The sequence below is a fragment of the Caretta caretta genome, chromosome 24 (genome assembly GCF_965140235.1).
Source record: "Caretta caretta isolate rCarCar2 chromosome 24, rCarCar1.hap1, whole genome shotgun sequence".
In the NCBI taxonomy this organism is placed as follows: Eukaryota; Metazoa; Chordata; order Testudines; family Cheloniidae; genus Caretta; species Caretta caretta.
The window spans coordinates 8,944,752-8,970,752 of NC_134229.1; the positions used below are offsets into that span (position 1 = coordinate 8,944,752).

At 52.1% G+C, this 26,001-nt stretch overlaps 1 protein-coding gene and 1 long non-coding RNA gene across 3 annotated transcripts in view; one reads left to right on the plus strand and one right to left on the minus strand.

Annotated features, from left to right (window-relative positions):
* The first annotated feature begins 233 nt into the window (after window positions 1–233).
* Window positions 234–12,205, plus strand: LOC125626230 (uncharacterized). The gene is made up of 2 exons (XR_007353703.2): window positions 234–471; window positions 10,313–12,205. It is a non-coding gene; the product is annotated as an uncharacterized LOC125626230 (long non-coding RNA).
* Window positions 1,851–26,001, minus strand: part of CGN (cingulin) — a 62,227-nt gene continuing 38,076 nt past the window's right edge. For both annotated transcript variants that reach the window (XM_048828976.2, XM_048828975.2), the window contains exons 15-21: window positions 25,276–25,437; window positions 20,688–20,777; window positions 15,785–15,868; window positions 10,296–10,414; window positions 7,972–8,080; window positions 4,245–4,408; window positions 1,851–3,467 (exon numbers count right to left, since the gene is read on the minus strand). In XM_048828976.2, the coding sequence (XP_048684933.1) occupies window positions 3,326–3,467; window positions 4,245–4,408; window positions 7,972–8,080; window positions 10,296–10,414; window positions 15,785–15,868; window positions 20,688–20,777; window positions 25,276–25,437 (870 nt within the window). In that variant the 3' untranslated portion in view covers window positions 1,851–3,325. The remainder of the gene's footprint in view (window positions 3,468–4,244; window positions 4,409–7,971; window positions 8,081–10,295; window positions 10,415–15,784; window positions 15,869–20,687; window positions 20,778–25,275; window positions 25,438–26,001) is intronic.

Consider the following 26,001-nt stretch of genomic DNA (forward strand, 5'->3'; position numbering starts at 1 on the left):
GGGGCTGCCTGCAACGAAACCCACCCAGGCCCTGCAGATGGAGAGTGAAACAGGACAGCCCTCAAAAGGTGTGGATGGCAACCTAGTTAGTGAAACCTTCGCTCCAGCTCCTTTGCAATGGGCACATTCCTACAGTCACAGAGCATAACAGGTTCAGGCTGTCGTCATGATACAGCTGCACCCAACCAGGGCTTTTTAGGGGGTAGGCTGTGTGTGTGTGTGGGGGGGAAGATTCCCCCCACCCATCTGTGGGTGTTTTAACAAGGAAACTTTGTTTCAATTATTAAGTGCCCAGTGTGAAGAGTCCCAATCAAAATCCAGAGAGAAAGAGACCCAACCCACCAAGATCAGCTGAAAATCCAGCTGTTTGAAAGCTGGGGTTGGATGCTCAGCTGGTGCAGATCTGCGGTCTTCCATCCACGGCAACAGACGATGTAGCCTTCACGCCAGCAGACGATGTAGCCTTGATTCGTAAGTCAAGCCTTGATTCACCTGCTCTTCCTCAGTGGCGGCAGCCTCTAAACAAGAAAAAACTTGGCTCCCTGAGCAGATTCCTCCCCAAAGCCTCATGGTGGAGAGCTGGAGCTGGTTGGGGTAGGTTGAGAGATTGCAAAGGTGTCTCTGAACCACTGCATCCCAGGAGAAGGTGACAGCAGTGGCTTGTCGATGACCTGAGATGCATCTTGCAGAATTTATCTACTGAGTGTTTGTTTTCGGGGGGGGAGATGTTCGCCTGGAAACACTAGAGCCAAACACCTTTTACATCTAGATCAGCAGCTTTGGGAGGTCCCAATTAGGGGAAGCTATTTAAATGGTCCAAGCAAGCCTCAGAGTGGCTCTCTGGGCTGCGTGACCAGCACGCTGCCATGGAGCAGATGAGAACTCCGAGGACTTGCTGTTCCCATGGCGTTTTGCGAACTGCCAGGCCCATAGCTGCAGATGTTCGAACCAAACATCAGGACAAAAAACAAGCATCCGAAGCACCGTCTCATCCGCGTGGCTACGGAGACCTGCTCTAGGGCAGCATGCCGAGCAAGGCAGGGCAAGCAAGCAAGGCCCCTGTTGGGAGCAGAAGGGCGTGAACACCAGTGGAAGCTGAAATCATGCAAGACAAGGCAATGGCTATATTTGGGCATTGGGGATTTTTGTTAGCCCTTGAGCTCAGACCGAGCATCAGGGTGTATTTGTCACCTCCCCACCCCTGCTCCTGTCTCTTGCTGCCTCAAGCAGGGGGCATGTGCATGTTAAATCGGGTTATTTTAAAACATAGGCATGTTTAAATGTTCTACCCCCTAGTCCGCTTCCAAGCAGAAATTCACTGGACTAAGTTTCCCCCACTGGACACTCCCCATTAAGGCACGACGGTCAAGGCCTGACTTTCAAATTGCTCTGAAACCCCTGAGCTGGTGAAGTTTAAAAAGGTAACAGAGGGAGACTGAGATGTTAGCAGCTCAACACACAACAGAAGCGGGGGGGGGGGGGGTGTCACACACTTAGTGGAAATGCCCCCCTGCCCCGCATATGTTCCCAATCTATAAAGCAGCACTTTAGGAACAGGTGCAAATTCAGCTACAAAACGAGGCTCAATGGGAGCTGAAAGGCAGGTTCGTTTCAAGGATACATAGGTCTCAAGCAGGGCTGGCCCAGTATTGTTCTTTCCTCTCTGAATAGGCTGGATATATTACAGCCCAGCCCAGCTCACACTCCACTGATTACAACTGCAGCTGGGTGAGTGAAGCAGGAGCAGCGTTTGGGGACATGGAGGAGCTTGAAGGTGAGAGAATTTGGCTGCTCAGCCCATCAAGGCCAGTACAGCCCCTGCTTTTCATTAACATCCGCAGCACACGTGCTTCCAAAGGCAGGGGTTTGCTTTCCCTGGCTGGTTTATTGCCAAAAAACAGACGCGAGAAACTGCTGGAGAGGTGCAAGATAGGAGGGGCCCCCAGCAGGCAGACCCCAGGTGTTTGTTATTAACTGTATTGGAGACAGCCCTGGAGGCTGGATGTCCCTTTATACAGGACAGCAGAATGTGGACAGGATGGCCAGGCAGCCCTGCCCTGGATGGACCCCCAGGGTCATGCCTCATTTCGTGATTGATCGCTCGGCTCAGACAGGTGGAGGCAAGCTCTCATGCTCATTAGTTTCAACAACAAAGTGCTATCATGTCAGATAAAAATCTCAGCTATTCCAAAACCTGTTTTACTTCTTCCTCCATGGGCCAGTTGCGACGGGATTAGTGTAATGTCACTGACAGCTGGGGACTGGACCAAGACCCACCACTTCCTCTCACACAGGCCATGAACCCTTGGGGTCCCAGTCAACCTGGGCGATCTCAAACTTTTCCTGACCTACATCCCCATCCTTGGCCTCCTCCCCCAGAGCAGGGCCAACAGAAAGGGCCAAAAATGTGCCAACAGAGTCCCTTGTGAAGCACACTAGCCCCATAGAGTTTCGCAAGCCTGAGGCTCCCACTCCCCATCCTCAGTCATTACGAAGTCAGAGCCATCCTTCAGCGCAGCCACGTGCTCACAAAGAATGAAGAGAAGGGAAGAGCAGCACGTAGGCCCCACGGATTGATGGGCTGGCCAGGAATTTCTCTTTAACAGGGCGTGAGGAAATGAAAGCTGCAAAAGTCCTGGAAAAAGCAGCCGCTGGATTTTAGACCCAGGACTCCATGAGGTTGTCTGTAGACATTAAAGACACTCTCAGAGCAGAACCCAGCTTTCCCACACACCCGGACCGTCTCCTCAGACTCTGGTTGCTGACGGTAACCTACCACGCTTCCCCTTCTGGCAGAGAAAAGTGAACTCCCACGGTGCCTGAAGAGACAGGTTCACCTCTTGTTTATGAGCCACAGAATATCATCCTGCCTTATTGCACATCTGTTTCCACCCCCCACCCCCAGTATACAGACAAACATTTGGTTAAGATACGAAACATCTGGAATTTAAGCAGTGCCCTGAGAATCACAGAGAAAAACAGATTAAATAGAATTTTCTGGGGATCTTAACACCCAATTCTGCCCCACCCTCCCTCCCAATTTAAGCAGAAAACCTTCCTGCACATTGTTCTCAGTTCTTCTGCTCCTGGCTCCTCTCCAGTTAGCTGCTTTTTGGAAAGGACGTATGTGTCAGCCAACTCCAATCCAAGGATCGCTGGCCTCCAGGGTGTTGTTTTTCCTCCTAAAGGGACTGGAACGTCAGTGGATAGGGGACGCTTCCCCATGGAATGACGCCCTGCACCTGCCTCTCAAGGAGCCCGAAGTAGTTCTGACTGTGGGGAAAAGGGCACACCCCAGGAGCCAGTTAACGACCCGCGCTAGCTGCTAGCACGAGCTGGTCTGCAGGTTCCCCTCCGTCAGCAGCGAGGCGATGGAGGACGGGCCGTAGGCGCTGTCAAACTCCTCGTCCGAGCTCAGGCGGTCGTCGTCCAGGGAGGCCTCTGCAGCCGAGCGGGTGGCCTTGCGCCTGGGTGGGAAGAGGACGAGCCAGTGAACGGCTGCGGTTACCTGGCCCTGCTCTCTGGCCCCGGCTGGCTGATTCCCACTAGGGCCTAGAGCAACGGGGAGATCCCTGCTCTAAATCAGGAGCTCCCATCTGCCCACAGCCCTGATTGGACACCCTGCACCCCAAACACTGTGTTAGAGGGCAGCAATGAGATGAAAAGATCAATGAAATTCCGGAAAGGAACCGTTCCAAGCCTGCTGGGCTGAGACTTCCATGGAGCTGGGGCAGGTCAGTGCCCAGCCTTCGCTTGACTCTCAGCGGGACCGGGGCAGGATTGTTTGACTATCCCTGCACACCGCGCTACGGACTTCCCTTGGCCGCAGGCTCAGTGTGAACGACCTTCGCTAGGGCACTGGAGCATGGCTTAGATTATGGGCACACTGCCGCTCTGCATCGGGGAGGTCGCTTAGACCAGATTCCTGCTCTCCGAGAGCAGATCTTCCTCGGCGCGCCCAGCGCAGAGCTATGCCTAGCTACAGGGCTGGAAGGAGGGCAGGGGACAGGCAGCCTGCGATTATTCCTCAAGGGGGAGTTTTCTATGGTCACATTTCTGCTGGAAGATAAGCTAGGGCTTCAGCCGGCCGCATAGGGAGACTGGTACGGAGAAGAGCTAAGTTGGGATGCGTATTGTTCCAGGAGCTCCTTACCTGTGGGGACCCCTAGGACACCAGGCTAAGGAGGGGATTCTGCAGCACACAGTTGGGACACACCTGACCACCCACCGCACCCACTGCCTACCAGGCCTCCTTCTCCAGGGCTTTGACGCGATTCTGCAGCTGCTCGTTGAGTTCGTGCTGCTCCTCCAGCTCCCGCTGCGCTTTCTTCCTGGCGCTTTCCAGGCGCTCGATCTCCTCCTCGGCCTCGTCCATCTGGCGCTTGAGCGCCTTGACGCGTAGGCTTAGCTGCGTGGGGCAGAGCAATGGGGGCGTAAGGGGAGGGGCATGTTGGCTTGTGGCGCTGGGAGGATGCCACCTAGATCCGGACACCCAGGGCAGTGCTGGAGGGACCTCACCCCCACCTCTACCCCTCTCCTCCTGCCCCAGGATGCTCCGGGCCTCTGCTAGCAGCAAGAGCCATTCACAGCCACAGCAGTGTCCTGGTGCTGAAGGAGGCCAGAGCAAGCCGGGAACCAGCCATGCTCAGCCCGCTCTGGAGGTTGCGAGCAGGATAAGAGCCTAGACACACTAGGACTCGCAGGGGCACATCCCACAGTCCTTAGCTCTGCGGCGAGCGGAGCTGCTCTAGATTCTTTCCCAGTGAATTGTGGGAGAACTTGTCTGGCCTTCTGGGCATAGGGGGGGATGTGGGGGGAATTGTGGGAAGGCAGTGGAGGTCTGTCAGCACTATCAGGCGTACAGCCTGCATCCTCATTTTGAAGTGGAACCTGAGCCCTCACCCGCACCCAGGCCAGCATGATCACCCTGACATCTGCTGGGAGAGCAATACAGCAATGCACAGACAATCCAAGAAGTTTCTGGAGAGTGTTGGGGACAACTTCCTGGTGCAAGTGCTGGAGGAACCAACTAGGGTCCGTCTTCCTCTTGACCTGCTGCTCACAAACAGGAAAGAATTGGTAGGGGAAGTAGAAGTGGGTGGCAATCAGGGCAGCAGTGACCACGAGATGGTCGAGTTCAGGATCCTGATAAAAGGAGAGCAGCAGAATACGGACCCTGGACTTCAGAAAAGCAGACTGGAAAAGTCATGGAGCAGGTCTTCAAGGAATCCATTTTGAAGCACTTGGAGGAGAGGAAGGTGATCAGGAACAGTCAACATGGATTCACCAAGGACAAGCCATGCCTGACTAACCTGATTGCCTTCTATGATGAGATAACTGGCTGTGTGGCTATGAGGAAAACAGCGGATGTGATATATCTTTACTTTAGCAAAGCTTTTGATACGGTCTCCCACAGTATTCTTACCATCAAGTCAAAAAAGTATGGATTGGATGAATGGACTATACAGGTCGATTGTCAGGCTCAACAAGTAGTTGATCAATGGCTCGATGTCTAGTTAGCAGCTAGACATCAAATGGAGTGCCACAGGGGTCTGTCCTGGGGCGGGTTTTGTTCAACATCTTCATTAATTATCTGGATGATGGGATGGATTGCACCCTCAGCAAGTCTGCGAATGACACTAAGCTGGGGGGAGAGGTAGATAAGCTGAAGGATAGGGATAGGGTCCAGAGTGACCTACACAAATTGGAGGATTGGGCTAAAAGAAATCTGATGAGGTTCAACAACAAGTGCAGAGTCCTGAACTTAGGATGGAAGAATCCCATGCACTGCTACAGGGTGGGGACCAACTGGCTAAGCAGCAGTTCCTGAGAAAAGGACCAGGGATTACGGTGGATGAGAAGCTGGATATGAGTCAGTCTTGTTCCCAAGAAGGCCAATGGCATATTGAGCGGCATTAGTAGGAGCATTGCCAGCAGATCCAGGGAAGTGATTATTCCCCTCTATTTGGCACTGGTGAGGCCACATCTGGAGCATTGCATCCAGTTTTGGGCCCCCCACTACAGAAGGGATGTGGACAAATTGGACAAAATCCAGTGGGGACAATGAAAATTATTAGGGGGCTGGGGCAGATGACTTATGAGGAGAGGCTGAGAGAACTGGGCTTATTTCAGTCTGCAGAAGAGAAGAGTGAGGGGGGATTTGATAGCAGCCTTCAACTACCTGAAAGGGGGTTCCAAAGAGGATGGAGCTCGGCTGTTCTCAGTGGTGGCAGATGACAGAACAAGGAGCAATGGTCTCAAGTTGCAGTGGGGAAGATCTAGGTTGGATATTAGGAAAGACTTTTTCACTAGGAGGGTGGTGAAGCACTGGAATGGGTTACCTAGGGTGGTGGTGGAATCTCCATCCTTAGAGGTTTTTAAGGCCTGGCTTGACAAAGCCCTGCCTGGGATGATTTAGTTGGTGTTGGTCCTGCTTTGAGCAGGGGGTTGGACTAGATGACCTCACGAGGTCTCTTCAAGCTCTAATCTTCTATGATTCTGAAGCACCAAACTTGGGTGAGAGGGTTTTGTGGGAGGGGGACCAGGGTCCACACCTGGCTAAGAGCCCAGGCGAGCTCTGCAGGGAAGAGAGACTTCTAGAGGGTTAAGAAGCATCCAGGACAGGAAGGAAGATTTTTTTGTTTGAGTATGGAGTCAGCTCCATGGACAGAAGTGAGGTTTGTGGGAGGGAAGGGGAGAAATAAAGATGCTCAGATACTGATCAGAATTCGTACAGTCTTCTAAGTTACTGTACATGGGCAGGCTCCCTCTGCACCATGGACAGATGCTATCCTATCTCCTTACACTCCTATAGATCCATCCGCACTCCACTGTGCCACATGCATCAGCCACAGCTTGAGGAAACCAGGCGTGATTAGGACTTTCTCCACAAGGAATCCGGGTGGAGAAGATGCAAACTACTGTCCTACCAGTGTATTATGTGTGGAAGCTTCTGGCTCTGGGAACGCCACCCAAGACATGCTGTATGCAGGCAGATCTTGGCTAGTGGCTCAGTTTAGTCAGGCAACGAGAGGGGTGTTTTTGTTCCCTCATGTTTTGTTCTCAGCGAGCCACAGGGAGGCACGGTCAGTAGAACCTAAAGGATCTGCCCCCAACACCAAGAGAGCAGCTCAAGTAGGCCAAAGGGGGGAGCAGAGAACCGAAAACGAAGAGCAGGCTTGGGAGATATGATGGCAGACCAGCCGTAATTAGGCAAGACGGAGTGGCAACAGAGACCAGGAAGCTGAAGCGGATTCTTAAAATGCTTCTACAGGACTATTCTGCATGGGGTCTTCCCCCAAAACCCTGCCCCACATGCCCTAAAAGGACATGAGACGGGGAGACACCAAAATATTAGGCTGTAATCAGGATGGGGGGCGGGAGGGGCTTGATGAGGCAGAGAGAATGGGGTGGCTGCAGCTGGAAAGGGGGATGGCTCTTGCACCAAGAAGAGAAAGATGCTCCGTGAAGGAGCAGAGAGGAGATGTGTGGGAGATGAGCCAAGATCAGATCCGTGGGTCTGACCCATGGTTTCCATTGGTACCCAGATTGGATTGGCCAGTAGGAGAGATCAGCCCTGAATTGGAGCCAAATCACTGTCTGAAAGCGCATGTACAAACACGCATATGCAAACACACATGCATGTACACACACACACACACACACACACACAGAGCTGATGTTCTAGAGTCTGTGCTATTCATCAGCTGAGCTGGGATCAGCAGTGTAAAGGGTCTCACACACACACCCACCCACCCCCCTACACCTTTCCGGCTGCACAGAGCCAACTTGGCTGAGATTTCCCCATTTGTCTGCCAAGCAGGTGCCAGAGGCTGTGGAAGCCATTTAAACAAATAAAAATTGGAAGACAAGAATGGAGGGATGAGAGTGATGCCCCAGGGCAGCTCCAAGAGTCAGAGTGTGTGGGGTGGTCGGGGGTGGGGGGAAGACAATATAATGTCATCTACACACCTGGTCCTTCTGGTCATTCACATGCTGCCTTTCGTCGTCGATCTGGATTGTCAGCTCCTTCACTTTCCTTTCCAGTTTGCGGTTTGAGGACACCAGGACGTTCTTTTCCCTGAAAGCACATTGGGCACAGCTCAGCCGCTGCTCCGCTCAGACGCACACAGGATCAGTTTACCTTATGGTGGCCCCCCAGAAGCCCCTATTGAGACTTGAGCCCACTCTGGTGCTGGGTGCTGCACAGACAGCCCGTACCCCAGAGAGCTCACAGTCTGAACAGGGAAACTGAGACCCAGAGAGATAAAGCGCCTAGCTGCAGCTCACACAAGCAGTCAGAGACAGAGCTGAGATTTGAACCCAGAACCTCTGAGTCCCAGTGCAGCACCCTAACCACTAGGCCACCCCTTCCCTCTGCCCTTTGAGGGCAGCATGACTTGCGCCCACAATGACCTGGGACGAGCTACCTTCAAAAATTAGATTTGGCTCAAGAAAAATTACAAGGGTGCACGAGGATTTAGTTCTGGTTCAAGGTGCCAGGGTGACACGCCTGGAAGCAGACACCCTGTTTATCTACAACAGGGACAGCTCCAAGGCAGATAGCGCTGGGCACGCTTCCCCCAGACGCCACCAACAAGGTTATTACGCAATGCCAAGCACTACGTCAAGCCTATTGTGCACACAGGTCAGCATCCAAGAGGGGTGGCTCTGACAATGCCAACCTGAGCTGGAGAAGAGTTGCCTGTGGATGGCTGAGTGTCTCAGTCCCCTTTTACACAGCAACGATCAGTGCCACACCTTCTGGATGATGTATTTTTCCACTGCATAACACTAGGCAGCAAACAATGAGCCGATTCAGCCATGTGAGTTACACCAATTAGGAATGCCTGTTTTTAAAACTCTAGTCTGAGATAGGGACACACCCCCTCTTTCCCCCCCCCCCCCCCACCAGGCAGTCTTTAGAGACTTGTCTACGTGAGAGACATGCATTTCAGCGGTTATTTTAAACCAAATTCTGTTAAAACACTCAGATTTCAATGTATTTACATTTTAAATAAAAAACGTTCACATTGGGGAATGCTCAAACTGAAACCAGGGCATCCACATGGGGGTTGAAGCGGTTTAGCTAAAATCAGTTTAAAAATTGGTATTAACTGAGTGTGACCCACCGCATAGATGGTTTTCTTTTCACCATTTTTTTAAACCTGGCAACGGCTGCTCTTGCTGTGGAGAGCCCTGTAGCAGGGGCTGTCTGCACAGCTGGTTATTCTGCCTCGTGCCACTAGGGTAGTTCAAACCCAGCCAGAAGCATAGGTAAGTGAGGTACTGGCCCTCTCCTGCCAGCTAGGAGAAAGGCTTCTGATTCGATATGGCAGACAGCCTCCTCCACACCCGCACTGATCGGGAGTCAGTTCCAGGCTGCCACGCTTGGTACCAGACTGCTGCTGAACTCGCACGTGCCAGTTAAAGGGTTAACCGCACATTCTCGCGCCACTTTGCACGGGAATGTTGTTGACGCTAGATTATCATAATGGTCCCTTCTGACCTAAACATCTATGAATCTATGACACTTACGCAACCTCTGAGCTCTCCTGAAAGTGGTTACTACGAAATTAAGCCTGGGGAGGTGCCTGGGAGGCAGATCAGGCCGAGGTCTGTTTTGAAAAGGGGCGCGAGTGAGAGAAGTGGGGCTCAGGATGGAGAGGATTCTGGGCGTGAAGTCCCACGGAGCAACACCAGTATTACCGAATGAAACCCCTTCCTGAGGCTGCAAAGCAAGATCAGGGCACAGATGGGGCGAGAACCCATGCACTCCCCTGAAACTGCAGTTCTGTGCAAAGACCCTTGAGCTTTCTGGGTAGTGCATGTCGGGGTGGGGGTGGGTAAGCATTCCTATACACCAATACCAGCTCTGCTACAGACATCGGAGGAGTCACATGCCTGTTGTATGCCTCAGTTTCCCTATCTATAAACTGGGGGTGGCGATTCCCTCCCTCTCTGTGCAGAGGGGCCGAGACACTTATACTGGTAAAACTTTCCAGTGTAAACTAAGGCTGGCTGTCAGTTCAGGGATGAATTTTTACTGATACGGTTATACTGGTGCAACCCCTAGTGCGGACACAGTTATACCAGTATAGCTTATTCTCCTTTCCACAGAGGAACAGCTATCCTGGTCGAACTGCATCCGCTCTGGGGGGTGTGAAGGGAAGGGTTGTAGCTCTCTATACTGTTAGAGCGATATAACCTGTGTTTAGACAAGGGCTTAGCATTGAGTGCTTTGTGCTCTTCTGCCAGACGGGGCCAGGTCCAATTACTGTTTCCACATCTTTTACCTCTCTTCTGCCTGTAGCTTATCCTGCAGTTCCTGGATCCGCGACTCCAGCTGAGACAAACTGGCGCTCGGTTTCTGCAAGCCTTCCAAGCTGGCCAGTCGGCTTTTCAGGTCTTTGTTCTGATGGGAGAAATTACACCTGATTAGTCACCCAAGAAACCAACAGCCAGCAGCAGAGTGAGAAAGTTGGCCTTATAAACAAACAGAGAAAGAACGGAGCGTTATGTAAACCTCGGCAGTGAGTCAAGCTCTGCGAAATCCCTTTCACAAATAGGAAGCTTAATGCGTAGGGTTATATAATGGCAATCATTTTTCCTGCATTAAAAATGTTCCCAACTGAGCGTAGTTTAAAGCTGTGTGTGGAATTCAAGCGCTCAAAACAGGTGAAGACAGTTCTCCTGCTCTGCAAAGCCAATGCTGTCAGAACATGCTGACTGGGGATCACAGGCCAGGGAATAGCTTACATCTCCATTTAGGCTCTTCCTCCCAATGCTCCATCACAATCAGCAGGAAAAACCGCACACCTCCCCCACAGAATGGAGTTTACCTGCCCACAGTCCTGTACGGATACAGGTTTAGCAGCAAGCCAAAGCTCTCCTGGCGGGGACACAATCCAGTGCAGAACTCAGATATTAATGACCAGTGTATTTAATAGCTTCCTCAGCCCAAAGAGCTAAATTTGCCAGCTTCACCTCCTTCCCTAAGAGCCATCAGAGCTCCTCTAGCCTGCTCCACACGAAGCGACAGCAGAGACAACGCCAATATTAAACACGCCTCGGTAACTGGCAACGTCCAGGAGGGAGAAATAAGGCTGAAAACTTTTGAAGAATGAGCTCGATGCACTGCAGGGAACTTTGTGACTTTTTGCACTACCTGAAGTCAGCAGCTCAAGCCGAGTGTTGTTTTGTCCCTGTTAATTACATGCAGAGAACAAGAACAGCTTGAAGGATTTGCTTTTTTGAGCCAGCACACGCTTGTGTAGCAGAGCATTTGGCAACACAAGTCTGGGCAGGTAGCTGCTGCATGTTTACAGCAGTCCAGGCTGTAGTTTACCACCACGTTTTTTAAAGAACTTTGGAATTAAGAGCCTATCTACGAATTAAGGTGCATCGCGGCAGGGAAAGCTGTCTAGGAGGCATCGGCGCGATTTCGTCTTAAGTCGCCCGGTTCCTGTAAAGCACGGGTCAATGAGTTCTGGGGCTCCAAATGGATTTGAACCATGAGTCAGTTTGGGTCTGCAGATAGACCCTGAAGATGTGGGCCTTGTAGTAAGATGAAGCCCTGAAACATAAACCCTTACATCAGAGGCCCGGTATGAGGCCTGAGGCCTAAGGCCTGAACTAAAGTAATGGTCAAGACTTTGCTAATATAAAGCAAAGTTAAGCTGCAAGCCGGAGGCAGGCCCGGCTCACAGAAGCTGGCAAGGAAAGGGCTGATGTTGCAAAAATACACAAACCTACAAGGCACTGGATGCTAGAGAGATAAACATATGCTAGGACGGTACCAGAACACTCCGATACTTGCACATTCCACACAGATAACAAGGAACAGGTTGACTCATCCTAAAGACAAGGGCAAAAGAATACTATGATGGATAGAGTTGTTTTGTTCGAACCAACATGAACAAGGTGAGAGGCGGCACCTTACTGCATAGAGGGGTTGTACCTTGCTACGTAGAAGGGTTGCACCTCAATGCGTCAGGAGTGATGTGTAACTTGTTTGTACCCGTGTATCAGAATGCACCCCTGAGGGGCTGTCTTTGTCCGGCCTAGGGGGCAGTGGAGTGTCCCACCACGGACTAGCTGGTTCATTGTCGGGGGCTCATATTCGTACTATGTCCTGTAGTGTCTGTGGGGAACCATTCCTGTGCTTCATTTGACAATAAACCTGGCCGGGTGTCTTGGTACCTTATTGGAGTCTGTGGTCATTGGGGATTCTCTTGGGGTCTGCTGCGTCAGTGATCTGCAGAGCCAGGGCAGCACACAGAGGGAACACACGCACGCAGCCGACTGTTATCAACATTGAACAGAGCACCACACCAGTGACGTCTGACGGCAGACCTCAGGTCTGTGTTTCTGCCCAGCCCCACTGCCGATTGCCCCGGCATAAGACTGGTGGAGATGCTCTGTGCCACATCCCCCCTAAGCGTGTCTAAGGAAGGAAGGAGCGAGGGCAAAGAACTCTGCCCTCCGGCTAGACGATGTTGCTACATGGGGCCCTGTTGCAGCCAAGGTGCATGTTAGAGCTGTCCTGGGTGCAGCTTTAGCTCCGGTAGCCTCAGTATCCAGAAGAGAGACAAAGCCACCGGCACCTCAGCCTCCACTCCAGCTCTGTGCCTAGCCAGGTCCCAGTCTCTGAACTCAAACCCCAAGAGTTTCTTGTGGATGGCAGGTGACAAAGCCTCCCACCCCAAGCCCTCCCTCTCCCTGCCTTCAGGAACGGCTCCTGGCAGCGAGGTCAGCATTCCGGGACGGCAGGAGAGAGCTGCCTCTTGGACCCCAATAGCTCAGGGCCTCCCTTCTCCTGGAAAGGCAAAGGGCATCAGCCTGCCCATAGAGGCCCCATCTCCATATCTACAAAGGAGCCAGGAGACCTGAGAATATTGACTGCACGACAACCTGCAACAAGAGCTCACTGCACCCTTGCAACCAGGTTAAGAACAAACCCCAACAGCTTAACGCTTGAGCTCTGTTGCAGGGTTCTAGGCAGCACTAACGAGATGCCCTGGCTCATAGCCGTGGGGGAGGCAGGGGCCTTGGGAGGGTCACAGTGCTGGACAAAACACAGCGGACAGTTATTCTCAGAGTTAAGGCAGGGCAGAGAGTTACATAGCTGCTCTCCGGCAGTCCCTTGTGGCACAGGCTCGTACAACACCTCCATGGATTGCTGCAGAGTTTGCTTCCACTGAAGGCCGTTTGGGGCACTGTATTACGCTGCAGCTGGGAGCGAGTCTCCTAGGCTGGGCACACAGATAGTTTAGTGCTTTGGCTGTCTCAGAGATCTGCTTTGCTATCTAGGACTCCCCACCCTCCTTTCGCCGACAGTCCCTGCATTTCACCTATAAATTCCTCTTCCCCTTTAAGTTTCAGAGTAGCAGCCGTGTTAGTCTGTATCCACAAAAAGAAAAGGAGGACTTGTAGCACCTTAGAGACTAACAAATTTATTTGAGCATAAACTTTCATGAGCTACAGCTTCCCCTTTAAGAATTAGGCCAAGCCCAAGGTTCTCAGCCTCCCAGGGCACACAGCTAGCCTCACTCCCCTGCAGGCGGGGAGAGGTTTATGGGAGTTCCAGGGGATTAGAAAATCATGTCCATTAAGAGCTCCAAGGTGCAACACGCCTGGGGCCCCCCCCGAGCTGGGTGTGTGCAATAAACTGAAAATTAAGAGTGAAGATTAGGAGAGGAGACACCCCTTATTATCCTAGCAGCCTTTGGAATGCCACAGGAGGGATCGCAGAGCCGCTGGCAGGAGGCGCAACGATGCTGCCAGAAGAAATCCTGAGGATCTCCGACTCTGTCCCTGCTTGGAAAGGAGGTTAAACACTTCAGCCACTCGCAGCATTTTTCTGCTCATATTCCAGTAGCTCCCAGAGACACCAAACAGGGCCCACTGGAGCAGGGACTGTGTCGCATCTGGCATAGAGATCATAGAATCATAGACTATCAGGGTTGGAAGAGACCTCAGGAGGTCATCTAGTCCAACCCCCTGCTCAAAGCAGGACCAATCCCCAATTTTTGCCCTAGATCCCTAAATGGCCCCCTCAAGGATTGAACTCACAACCCTGGGTTTAGCAGGCCAATGCTCAAACCACTGAGCTATCCCTCCCGCCCCCAATCATACAGTCATACTTTGGGATGCAGATGAGAGAGGGGGAAGAGAGGACCGGGATACAGACTCTTCTTTGCATAGACAGGCTGGGACCACAGCGTATATTTATTGTTTCTATTATGGTAACATGGCCCCTGATCCTTGACCGGGGTTCCTTTTTGTGTTAGACGCTGGGCAGGCGAGGAAGACAGACAGACCATCCCTTCCGCAGAGAGCTTGAGACTGAGATATCGAGAATGACACAACAGGTCACAGATTGCAAGGCCAGAAGGGACCAGGGTGATCACTTAGTCTGACCTCCTGTATGACCCAGAGAACTGCCCCCAAATAATTCCCAGAGCAGAGCTTTTAGAAAAACATCCAGTCTTGATTCAAAAAGTTGTCAGTGATGGAGAATCCACCATAACCCTTGGTAAATTGTTCCAGTGGTTAGTTACCCACCTGTTAAAAATTTACACCTTATTTCCAGTCTGAACTTGTCTAGCTTCAACGTCCAGCCATTAGATCGTCTTAGACCTTTCTCTGCTAGACTGAAGAGCCCATTATTAAATATTTGTTCCCCATGTGGGTGTTTTAATCTAGCCACCCCTTAACCTCTTTGTTAAGTTACCTAGTTTGTGCTCTTTGAGTCTATCACTCTCAGGCAGGTTTTCTAATCCTTTAATCGTTCATGTGGCTCTTCTCTGACCCCTCTGCAATTTATCAGCATTCTCCTTGAACTGTGGGTGCCAGAACTGGACACAGGATTCCAGCAGGAGTCGCATCAGTGCCCAGTACAGAGGTAAAATAACCTCCTGACTCCCACCTGAGATTCCCCCATTTATGCCTCCCAGGACTGCATTAGCCTTTTGGCGACAGCATCACACCAGGAGTTCACACTCAGCTGGTCACCCACCACGACTCCCAGATCTTTTTCAGAGTCGCTGCTTCCCCCAGGTGGATGAAATGGACGCAACATGAGGATCAAACAACAGAACAAGCAGAGTTCAGCAGGTGTCCTGGCCTGACAGCACCAGACAGGAGGTGTCACTGCAGAGGCAGGTTTTGAGGGTGCTAACGAGAGGTGACAGCTTTATGGGATGAGGGTGGGGGTGGCATGGGAGACTGTGAAATAGCGTAGAAGGGGTTGGGGGACTTTTGTTGATAAAGAAAAACAAGTGGGACCAGTAGAGTCGGTCTTGCATAGAAAAAGTATGCCGGTGATGAGCTAAGACCATCACATTGTGGGCAGTAGCAATGGGGCAGACCTATTGCTCCAGGTGACCCCACTCCCCACCTGGGGCAGCATTCTCTCCAGCCTAGTTTTAAAACTCCCAAGCAAAGGAGGCTTCCACCCCTCTCCTTTGGGGACCCTTCCACCGCCAGATAGATCTCTGGGTGAGGAAGCTTTTCCAGGATCAGAGCAAGATGATCAACCAAGTCACAAGAGCAAGCTGGTCTAAATACATTTTCTAGTGTTGTCACTTGCGGGAGGGGGCAGACTTGCAACCCCTTGACGTCTCGGCATTTGCAAGAAACCACAAGAGCAGCCATTAGCTACCCAAGCAGACAGCAGGGCTAGCTCCAGGAGAGGCAGAGCCGTGCAGCAGCACATCCCAAGCAGCACCGGCTGCCAGCATTGAAAGAGGTGTCCAAATCCCACATCCGATCACAGCCTTACCTGCCTCTCCAGGGAGATCTTGTCGCACTCCAGGTCCTGCCGGCTGGAGCGCTCCTGCAGCAGCTCTGCACGCAGCTGGTCAATCTGGAGGAAGGAAGGTAGGTTTTGTTTAGGGGTTATTTCTGGTCAGAATGGTGTGTCTTCTCTCAGCCAGTGGCAGTTCTCTCCCTGGCAGACAGCTAAGATTCCTGAGGTCATTCATGGATACAGCCAGTCAGAGGACTGGCGGGACAGTTCAGGAACTTCCGAGTTCTAATCTTGGCTATTACACACGTCCCGAGTCCCTTCCCCACGGTGTGCCTCAGTTTCCCCACTTGTAGCCTGCCTTTCCTGTGGAGGGCTGTAAGGATTAGAGGCAGCACTGCATTTCAAGGGGGGCTGTACATTCCCAAAGCCAACAGAAGCTAGGCACAATTGGCATTTTTGGGGAAATCAAAGGCGCCAGGGCCGAATTCTCAGTTCAGCCCACGTCCCTCATGATCAACGGAGTCACACCAGTGGCAGTCTGGAGTGGCTGGCCCATAAAACATGACAAGTAGCGGGCACTGTGGTTCCATTACATTAATGTGGGTTCCGTGGGAGCTGAAAGTGACTGTACGAAGATTCTAGTTCTCTGTAGAATAGCCAGGGGGCCTCCGCCAGTGCCAGGGCCCCTTTGTGCCAGGCGCTGTACGAAGTCCCCCCCCGCAGAGTTCGGTCTGAGTAAGCAGGACAGAAGGCGTATCCCTGTTTTACAAACCGATACTAGAAGGCTGGGCTATCTAGATCAGCCACTAGGCCATGACATGGAAGACGTCAAACCCTCACCCATAGGCCCACCCTGCTTAAGCCACTGCTCCATGCTAGGTCTTCAACTGAAGCTTGCGGTCCTCAGGGGGATAAATCTTTGGTGGGTTGCAGGCCCGCATTGGCAACTGGCGGCAGGGACGGAACAAAGCATCATTAAAAAGGGAAACCATTCTCAGCTGCCGTCCATTCCCCGTGGCTGGTGTGAGCACACGGCTGTGCATGCTGCTGCGGCAGCTGGGTTCAGTGAGTTAGAGAAACCATGAATACCCAGGGACCTGGAAGAGATGCATGTACAGCAGGGTGCAGCCCAGCTTGAGATCATGGCTTGGCAGAGTCCCTGATGCTGGTTAATTGCGTACGAGACACTGTGCAGAGGCTGCAGCACGTTTCATCCCTAGCGAGATTAGATCATTGTTTACTCAGCAGCCAGATCTTTTCTATTTTCTTAACGTTCGTCAAGGTCAGGCGTGAGACTTGCTGCCAGCCCCCTTCCAACAATGCCCTTCCCTTTGCCAGGCAGGGCGGAGGCGGATCAGTGTGGATAGCCGAACCGACGGGCGTTTTCGCTGACGTGAGCGGAGACCATGCGGGGATGTTCTACACTGCAGCTGGGAGGTTCGGACTCCCGTTGGCGCTCTACGAACAGCTGTGTGAACACTGCGGACTCTCTAGCCCCTGGGTCTGAGCTTGGAGGACTGGCCCGAACCTCTGCCACAACGTCCACACTGCTATTCTGAGTGCAGTGGCCATGCCCCGTTAGCACGAGTCTGTCCCAGCTGCAGTGTAGACTAAGGTTGCCAACTAGCTAATCACACAAACCCAAAATACCCTTGCCCCGCCCTTTCCTCAAGGCCACGCCCTGCACCACGCCTTCTCTGAGGCCCCACACCCCCACTCGCTTCATCCCCGCTCCCTCAGTTGCTCGCTCTCCCCCACCCTCACTCACTTTCACCGGGCTGGGGCCAAGGGGTTTGGAGTGTGGGAGGGGGCTCCGGGCGGGAGTTGGGGTGCAAGAGAGGGTTCAGGGTGCAGGCTCCAGCTGGGCGGCATTTACCTTGGGCGGCTCCTGGAAGCGATTGGCACATTTGGCTTCTAGGCTGAGGGGTGGCCAGGCAGCTCTGCACACTGCCCCTGCCTGCAGGCACCGCTCCGCAGCACCAATGGGTGGCGCTCAGGGCAGGGGCAGCACGTGGAGCCACCCATTGGCTGTTTCTGGGAGCCGCGCAGCACCAGGGCAGGTAGGGATCCTGCCTTAGCCCTGCTGTGCAGCTGACCGGACTTTGGCCTATTAAAATCTCCCAGATTGCCTTTAATAGTCACCAGGAGATTGAGGCATATTCTGGGAGACTCCCGGCCAATCCTGGAGGGTTGGCAACTCTAATGTAGACACACCCGAAAGACCTGGCAGGAGAAGTTAGGCTCTTACTGCTGTTGCACATGGATAAATTTTCTTAAGACATCAGTGGTCTGCAGGGCATTAGCAGTGCATCTCCCCTGCACCTACTGATGGATATTAGCCATGCCCTCACATGGCACAAGGTGCTGCACAGAACACAGAAGAAAAGAGTCCCTGCCCCGAAGATCTTACAATCCAGGTATTGCAACCCATTTCTGTGCCTCACTTTCCCAGTCTGAAAATGCAGAGCTCAGACTTTGACGGCACCCAGATTAGTAAATGTTAAGGCCAGTAGGGACCATTATGATCTAGTCCAGTGGTTCTCAAGATTTTGAACTGGTGACCCCTTTCACATAGCCAGCCTCTGAGTGTGACCCCCCTTACAAATTAAAAACACTTTTAAATATATTTGACACCATTATAAATGCAGGAGGCAAAGCGGTGTTTGGGGTGGAGGCTGACAGCTCGCAACCCGTCATGTAATAACCTCGTGATCCCCTGAGAGGTCCCAACCCCCAGTTTGAGAACCCCTGATCTAGTCTGATGTCGCACATGAACGCCGGCCAGAGAACTTCACCCAATGTACCAAGCTAGAGCAGACCTCTGAGAAAGGGATATCCACTCTTAACTTAAGCTGCATGCGATGGAGAATTTAGGACCATTTAGTAACAGGTATGTAGAGTCTGAATAACTGGCTACTTGGAGAGTACACCAGGGTTGTACCTTGCTCTAAGAAGCACTGAGTCTAACAGGCAGGCAGTCCCCAAACTTTTTGCAACTTCTCCATAGACCACTAATGGCTTAGCACAACAGAATAGCTGGCTTGGGGCTGACAGCTGGCTTTCAGATTGTATGCGTCAGAAATTAGAGAACAGACAAAATAGAGACTGCAATTCAAAAATATGTTCCCTGCACAGCACTTCCAGGTCTGGCTCTAATAAGTTAATAAGCCATAGATCAAAAGGAGAATTCTGTTCAGAAAATTTAAGCGCCAAGAAAGCCATTCCACCTGTATGTAGCCTGTTCTCTCTGTGCCATTAAAATAATCACCTTGCAATTCAAAATGCCCTTGCAGCGTCCATAGGGTTCTGCAATTTGGATTCAGAAACCAGCAACATAGGTAGAGATGGGAGCATTCGAAGGCCACCACAGAAACGAGTTACAGCAGGAACCCATAATTCAAAAGCAGGATAATGGGAAGGGGACTTATGCCAGTGGCAGAGCAGTTTGCAAAATGCAGAAGAGCAGCATCTGGTGGCAGCTGGAGCTTCTCATGAGCTCTTTATTTTTAAGAGACTCCATCATCTCTTATGTTTTGTGCACACGTTAGAGGGTTTTGTTACTACAGGGATTCAAGCTACAAACGTGTTTTCAGAGCACTCTTAGGAGATGCTAAGATTGCTAGATGGAAAGCAACAGAGACCATGTCTGCAGGAGCTCAGAGGAGCTCCATCAACAGCCAACAGTCAGAACTAGTAGCATGTCTGTGAAGCAGGGAAGCCCTGCAAGAATGGGGAATATTTGCCCTAAGTCGTTGCTGTATTTGCCTATTTGGCAAGGATAGGAGGAGGCAGGGAAAGCAGAAAAATAAAAAAAAGCTCGCACTGAGCAAATATTTCTAGGAACAATCAAGAGGCAGTAGCTCCTAGTCAGAGGTTGCTTGAGAGGATGAAACTTAGTTTAGACATCTGGGTAGATTCTCCCGCCACCCCCCCCCCCACACCAGTTCTGCAGATGGAGAAGCTGAGGAAAAAGGCAGGGGAAGGGATTCGTTCATGATTTCACAGTGGATTCAGTCACAGAGCTAGGAAAAAGGATCCAGGACTCCTGATGCCTGGGTGTCCTAGCCACTGCATCACGGTGTCTGAACGGGACTAAAATAACAGCACCTATTGGGCACGGATAGCGCACTTGTATGTGTCTGTTGCAGTGAGGGAAGTTCTGCTTTAGTGTCCTTCGTGGAAGCAACTGACGATACAGAGCGTCTACCTCAGTCACACGCCGACATGATGCTGGGGAACAGATTGGAGGAGAGAACCAAGAGCCAGACAGCTAAGCCCCGGTTCCTCTGGCAAGTCTGTCCACAGCAGAGAGCTTCCAGGAAGCAGTTACGGTAGCATCAGCAAGGCTAAGGGCTGCACTCTGCGCCCGGCGGGCTCTGTGCTGTGTTAGAGGCTAGCTTGGAAAGGAACGCTGAACAATTATAAATGAGGATCAGCGTCATAGGGCACTGTCTAGCTGCTGGAGCACCAGGGCTCCTGGGCAAGTCCCCACCTCTGTGCCTCAGTTTCCCCATCTGCAAAGGGAGGGGTTATTTGGTCATTGTTCATATTGCAGCAGCAGCGAGGAGCCCCAGGCATGGCTCAGCACTCCACTGTGCTCGGAGCTGTACCGGACACAGAACGAAGCGATGGCCCGTGCTTCAGAGAGCTTACAACACAGGGCACTTAGAAGCCAAGAAGTGTGGGCCCTGCTAGTCTGTCAGCCAACCTTAGGGCACACCCCAGGGGCTCCTTGCATCCCTCCCTCTCCCCCAAACTCCCTTTTTGGCCCCCTCTTCCCCCCATACCAGGGGCCTCAGTCTCTCCCCCATTGCAGGGACACTGGGCCCACACTCCCCTTCCTCCCCACACCACGCCAGGTCTCCATTAACCTATTGGATGAAGCTGGGCTATGGTGTGGTTTTCAAACCCTTCCCTTTGGAGCACATTCCCCTACCTGGTCTCTGCTGCGGTTAATCCGGTCAGTCAACAGCTCCACCGTGTTCCTCTCCTCGTCCAGTTCCACCTCGAGGTGCTTGGATTTCTCCTGTGAGCAGAGCCCAGGTTATTCTAGCTTCAGATTCTGGGAAGGATGGGGGCGGGGGGTAGTGGTGAGCTGGAGCCAGTTCGCTGGAACTGGTTGTTAAACTTAGAAGCCCTTTTAGAACCGGTTCTAAATTTAACAACTGGCCAAAAGTGGTGCCTTAGGTGCCAACTCCGTGGGGGCTCCGGGGCTGGAGCACCCACAGGGAAAATTTGGTGGGTGCAGCTCCCCTCCCAGCTCCCCTCCACTCCGCCCCTGAATTACACCCCCGCCCTGCTTCCCGCAAATCAGCTGTTCACGCGGGAAGCCTGGGAGGACTGAGAAGCAAGTAGTGGTTTTGCGCTAGGCCCAGGGAGACAGAGGCAGAGCGGAGGTGAGCTGGGGCAGGGGGGGAGTGAGGAGGAAACCGGTTGTTAAGATTTTGGCAGCTTATCACTGAGGGGAGGGGGTGTTTATGGGACACTACCACTCCCCACCCCAACCTTGGACCAGACAGAGGGCCATTCACACAGAGCGTTGTGGCACTCGCAGGAGTTATGGGCGCACTAAGACATCAGTGTGCTCAGAAATGGTGAAGCTAGGCAGTTAACCCCGAGAGTGCTGGAGTAAGGATAGGAACGTGATGGGGATTCAGTGGGAGAGCTTGGTAGGACCCCCAAGATCCTATTCCTGAAACGTGAGCCACATAAGTTGGTCCCCGGGCCTGTGCAGAGCCTCACTGCCTGCCACGGGGCTCTGAGAGCCTCAGGGGCGGCCCCTACAGAACAACCTGCAGGAAGGAGATTCCGAGCACCCTTTCCAGGAAGGGCTACTGATTTCAGGTGCCCAACAGGAGGCACCGTTGGCTGAATTGCCAAAACGCTGAGCGCCCAGAACTGGAGTCAGTGGCAGGTGGACCTCACTTTTTTCAGAGGTGCTGAGCAAGGGTGCCTCAAGCCAGGCAACCAAAGATCAGTGGCTATTTTAATTTTGACGAGGCACTGACCCCAACCCATTAATTCCTGCTTCACAGAGCCACAACTTTCTAAGGACTCCTACGGGCCAGGTTGGGGAAGAGAAAGGGGCAGAAGGGCTTCAGATTTGGAAAGCCATTTATTCTCTGAGGCCAGACAGGAGATACCTTGGCCCCCAGCACTTGCAATTGACTGTCTGAAGGGGGGCATTTGTCAGCCAACCTGGAGGGCAGGAGGGAGGGAGAGAGAGAGACCCCTCATGAAATCCCTTCTCCGGTGCACTGGAGATTTCAATGCAGATTGCAGCAGAGAGCCAGTTAAGCAACTTTAGGACCTGTCTGCCATGGGATTTGAACCATGCTTGGAAATAAGAGTCTGATCCCTCATTAAGTTTCACTGCCGATACGCTGGCTTCAAAACCATACAGTTTGCACGGACCACGCAGAAGGTTCAAGTGCATCTGAAGCCTTTCCTGAACTCAAACGTGGCTTGGAAAGTCATGATCTCCAGACACCATGTTCGAGGCTGCTTGGGTTCTGCTGTCTCTGCTCTGTTCCACACTGCCAAGCCATTTGATTTTTCTAAAAGATTGGTTTGGGTTGGATCTGCCTGGGAGCTTCATCTAAACATACTGGTGAACAAGGACTTGGATTTGATCCGAAAGTATTTAAAAGTTTTACCATAAGGTTTGTTGCAGATCACTACAGACCTGCACAAAGAATCTCAAGTCTGCTGTTGGCATTCAGATCAAAATAGCTGCTTTATAAATCCATAAATAAAGAACCCCAGAAACAGAACAAGTCTCTGCCATGAACAATTATGCTGCAAGGCTTGAAAGAGCTGAAACAAAATCAGTTACTTGGCAATTAAAGGTTTCAGAGTAACAGCCGAGTTAGTCTGTATTCGCAAAAAGAAAAGGAGTACTTGTGGCACCTTAGAGGCTAACCAATTTATCTGAGCATGAAGTGAGCTGTAGCTCACGAAAGCTTATGCTCAAATAAATTGGTTAGTCTCTAAGGTGCCACAAGTCCTCCTTTTCTTTTGGCAATTAAAGAAAGTGTTAAACAAAAGGTCCAGTTTCCAAGTGAAGGAGAGACTCTGAAGACAACTCTGCCCTCTGCTGTTAAAGGCAGGCTTTGTAGCTAGCAGGTTTTGTGCCACAGACAGCAGCAGATGCTCTCCTGGATTGAGTGCATGCTTCCTTACTTGCTGTTAGATGTGGGCAAAACACTGGGGTAAACTCTCAGCTCTCCCTCAAAACAGAGTCCTCCTTGTCATTTCTAGCCACCCCGCTCCCAGAGTCCAGCTCCCTGCTGATTTGTCTCACCATTACACAGATGCACCAGCTGGCTACTCTTAAAAACTTACTTGGTGGCTTTTAGTCTAATGGCTACAACCATCTGGTTTTAAAATCTCAGTTACAGCAGATATCGTTTGTTAGCAATTGCCTTTAACAGCACGAAGCCCGGTGCTGTTGCAAGAAAGTTTGATTATTGTTCTTGAGTACTTATTCAGAGCCCCACAGCCTAAGACGTGGAGCTGAAAGAGTCCTTCTTAAAAACAGGTGAACATTTGGGCTCTACTAACTCTGATGGCTTCATGACCACTATGGGGAGGGGGGCAGGGTTACGTCACCAAACAAGTTAAAGAAGTATGGGCTGGATGAATGGACTATAAGGTGGATAGAAAGCTGGCTAGATTGTTGGGCTCAACGGGTAGTGATCAACGGCTCCATGTCTAGTTGGCAGCCGGTATCAAGTGGAGTGCCCCAAGGGTCGGTCCTGGAGCCGGTTTTGTTCAATATCTTCATTAACGATCCGGAGGATGGCGTGGACTGCACCCTCAGCAAGTTTGCAGATGACACTGAACTGGGAGGAGAGGTAGACACACTGGAGGGTAAGGATAGGATACAGAGGGACCTAGACAAATTAGAGGATTGGGCCAAAAGAAATCTGATGAGGTTCAACAAGGACAAGTGCAGAGTCCTGCACTTAGGACAGAAGAATCCAATGCACCGCTACAGACTAGGGACCGAATGGCTCGGCAGCAGTTCTGCAGAGAAGGACCTAGGGGTGACAGTGGACGAGAAGCTGGATATGAGTCAACAGTGTGCCCTTGTTGCCAAGAAGGCCAATGGCATTTTGGAGTGTATAAGTAGGGACATTGCCAGCAGATCGAGGGACATGATCATTCCCCTCTATTCGACATTGGTGAGGCCTCATCTGGAGTACTGTGTCCAGTTTTGGGCCCCACACTACAAGAAGGATGTGGATAAATTGGAGAGAGTCCGGCGAAGGGCAACAAAAATGATTAGGGGACTGGAACACATGAGTTATGAGGAGAGGCTGAGGGGACTGGGATTGTTTAGTCTGAGGAAGAGAAGAATGAGGGGGGATTTGATAGCTGCTTTCAACTACCTGAAAGGGGATTCCAAAGAGAATGGATCTAGACTGTTCTCAGCGGTCGCAGATGACAGAAAGAGGAGTAATGGTCTCAAGTTGCAGTGGGGGAGGTTTAGGTTGGATTTTAGGAAAAACTTTTTCACTAGGAAGGTGGTGAAGCACTGGAATGCGTTACCTAGGGAGGTGGTGGAATCTCCTTCCTTTGAAATTTTTAAGGTCAGGCTTGACAAAGCCCTGGCTGGGATGATTTAGTTGGGGATTGGTCCTGCTTTGAGCAGGGGGTTGGACTAGATGATCTCCTGAGGTCCCTTCCAACCCTGAGATTCTATGATTCTATGTCACAAAAGGCCCCCCAACATGCAGTCAGTGGGAGTTTGGCCTAAGAAAAGGCTGTGGCAATCAGAACCTCAGCAGTCAGCATTAACCAACCTGCTGTTTGCACATGCTGGAGGAGAAAGCAGACCGTGTACTTACAGATGCTCTGGGGGGGAGAAAAAGCATTTGACCAGCACCTGCATAGCTGTGGCACTAAAACAGGCCAATCCAGAGGCTTGGACTCCGGGGAACGCAGGCAGACCCGGAGATACAGCCCCCACCCACTGCATACTCATGGATTAGACTATAGGCCTGTGTCCCCCAGCTACGCCATTACTGGGGCTGCAAGCAGGAGAGGCAGCACTGGTATCAGGGTGCCAGGGCAGTCTAGTCACCAGATTGTTGCTGGGGGTCCCAGGCAGGGTGCGTCACACTGTTCGGTGCCATGCTAAAGGAGCTAGTTGCAGTTTCACGGTCGCGCCCATTCTGCGGCAGAACAGAGAACAATGCTACGTTCTGTGCATGGGAATTTAGTGCTGGTGAGATGTTCTGGAGGAAGATGGCACAGATAGGATTGTAGTAAGGTTGGCAGTGGAGATGGGGACTTGGTCATAAAGACTCTTCCCCTCCCAACCACTGCAGCCTTCCCAGGGGGACCCTCACCTGCCAGCACTTGAATAAGCAGGGCTTTGGAGCTGTGCTCCGGCTCCGCTCCAGCTCCAGCTCCGGGCTCCGCTCCGAAGCCCTGTGAATAAGAACTCCTGCATTCCCGTGAGCTCCCTGTGCCACAGGAGTTCAAAGCGGCACTAGGGTCAGGGAGAGCAAACGAACCTCCAGCGCTTTGACCTGTCGAGAGCGATCGCCCTGGGAGCGTTTCTTGGACTCCACCTCCTGCTCCAGGTTCTGCAGGCGCTGGGCCAGCACATCCTTATCCAGCACGGCGCTTTCCCGCTCAGCCTGGCTGTCCTGAAGTGCTTGCTTCAGCCGCGTGATCTGCGGGAAGAGACAGCGTCAGAGAGCTACCGCGCTACCCCGGTGTTCCCCTAGAGCCTGCAGAAAGCTGTACACGCCAGGCATCTGAAGATCTCCCCTAGTGACCACACAGGCTGGCTCACAGGTGTAGCAGCTGGACAAAGCAGAGGATCCTGGGGGAGGGGAGAAGCAAAGGCTTTAGGAGGACCAGTGTGGTGCCAACCATTGAACGACCCCCTAGTGGCCTCCAGTGATACTGTGTGGTTGACGCTTGCAGCGCTAGCGAGCCCTGCAGACAGCCATGGCCAACCTGCTTCGGCTGGAGGAGAGGGAGAGAAAAGAGAAACAGCCCCCATTTCTGCACTGTGTGGCGAGAGGAGACTCTTCCCCCGCAACCAGCAGGCTCTGGTCTAAGGACACTTCTGGGCACCCACGCATAGTACCGGTGATCTGCTCTTTGCATAGCAGAGAAGACCCAGCTCTGTCATCAGGGTGATTAACAGATGTAGGAGGGGCCAGACACCACCAAGCTACATACTTCAGGTAGCGAGTGGCCCTCTGGATAGCGGCCAGCCTGCAGGAAAG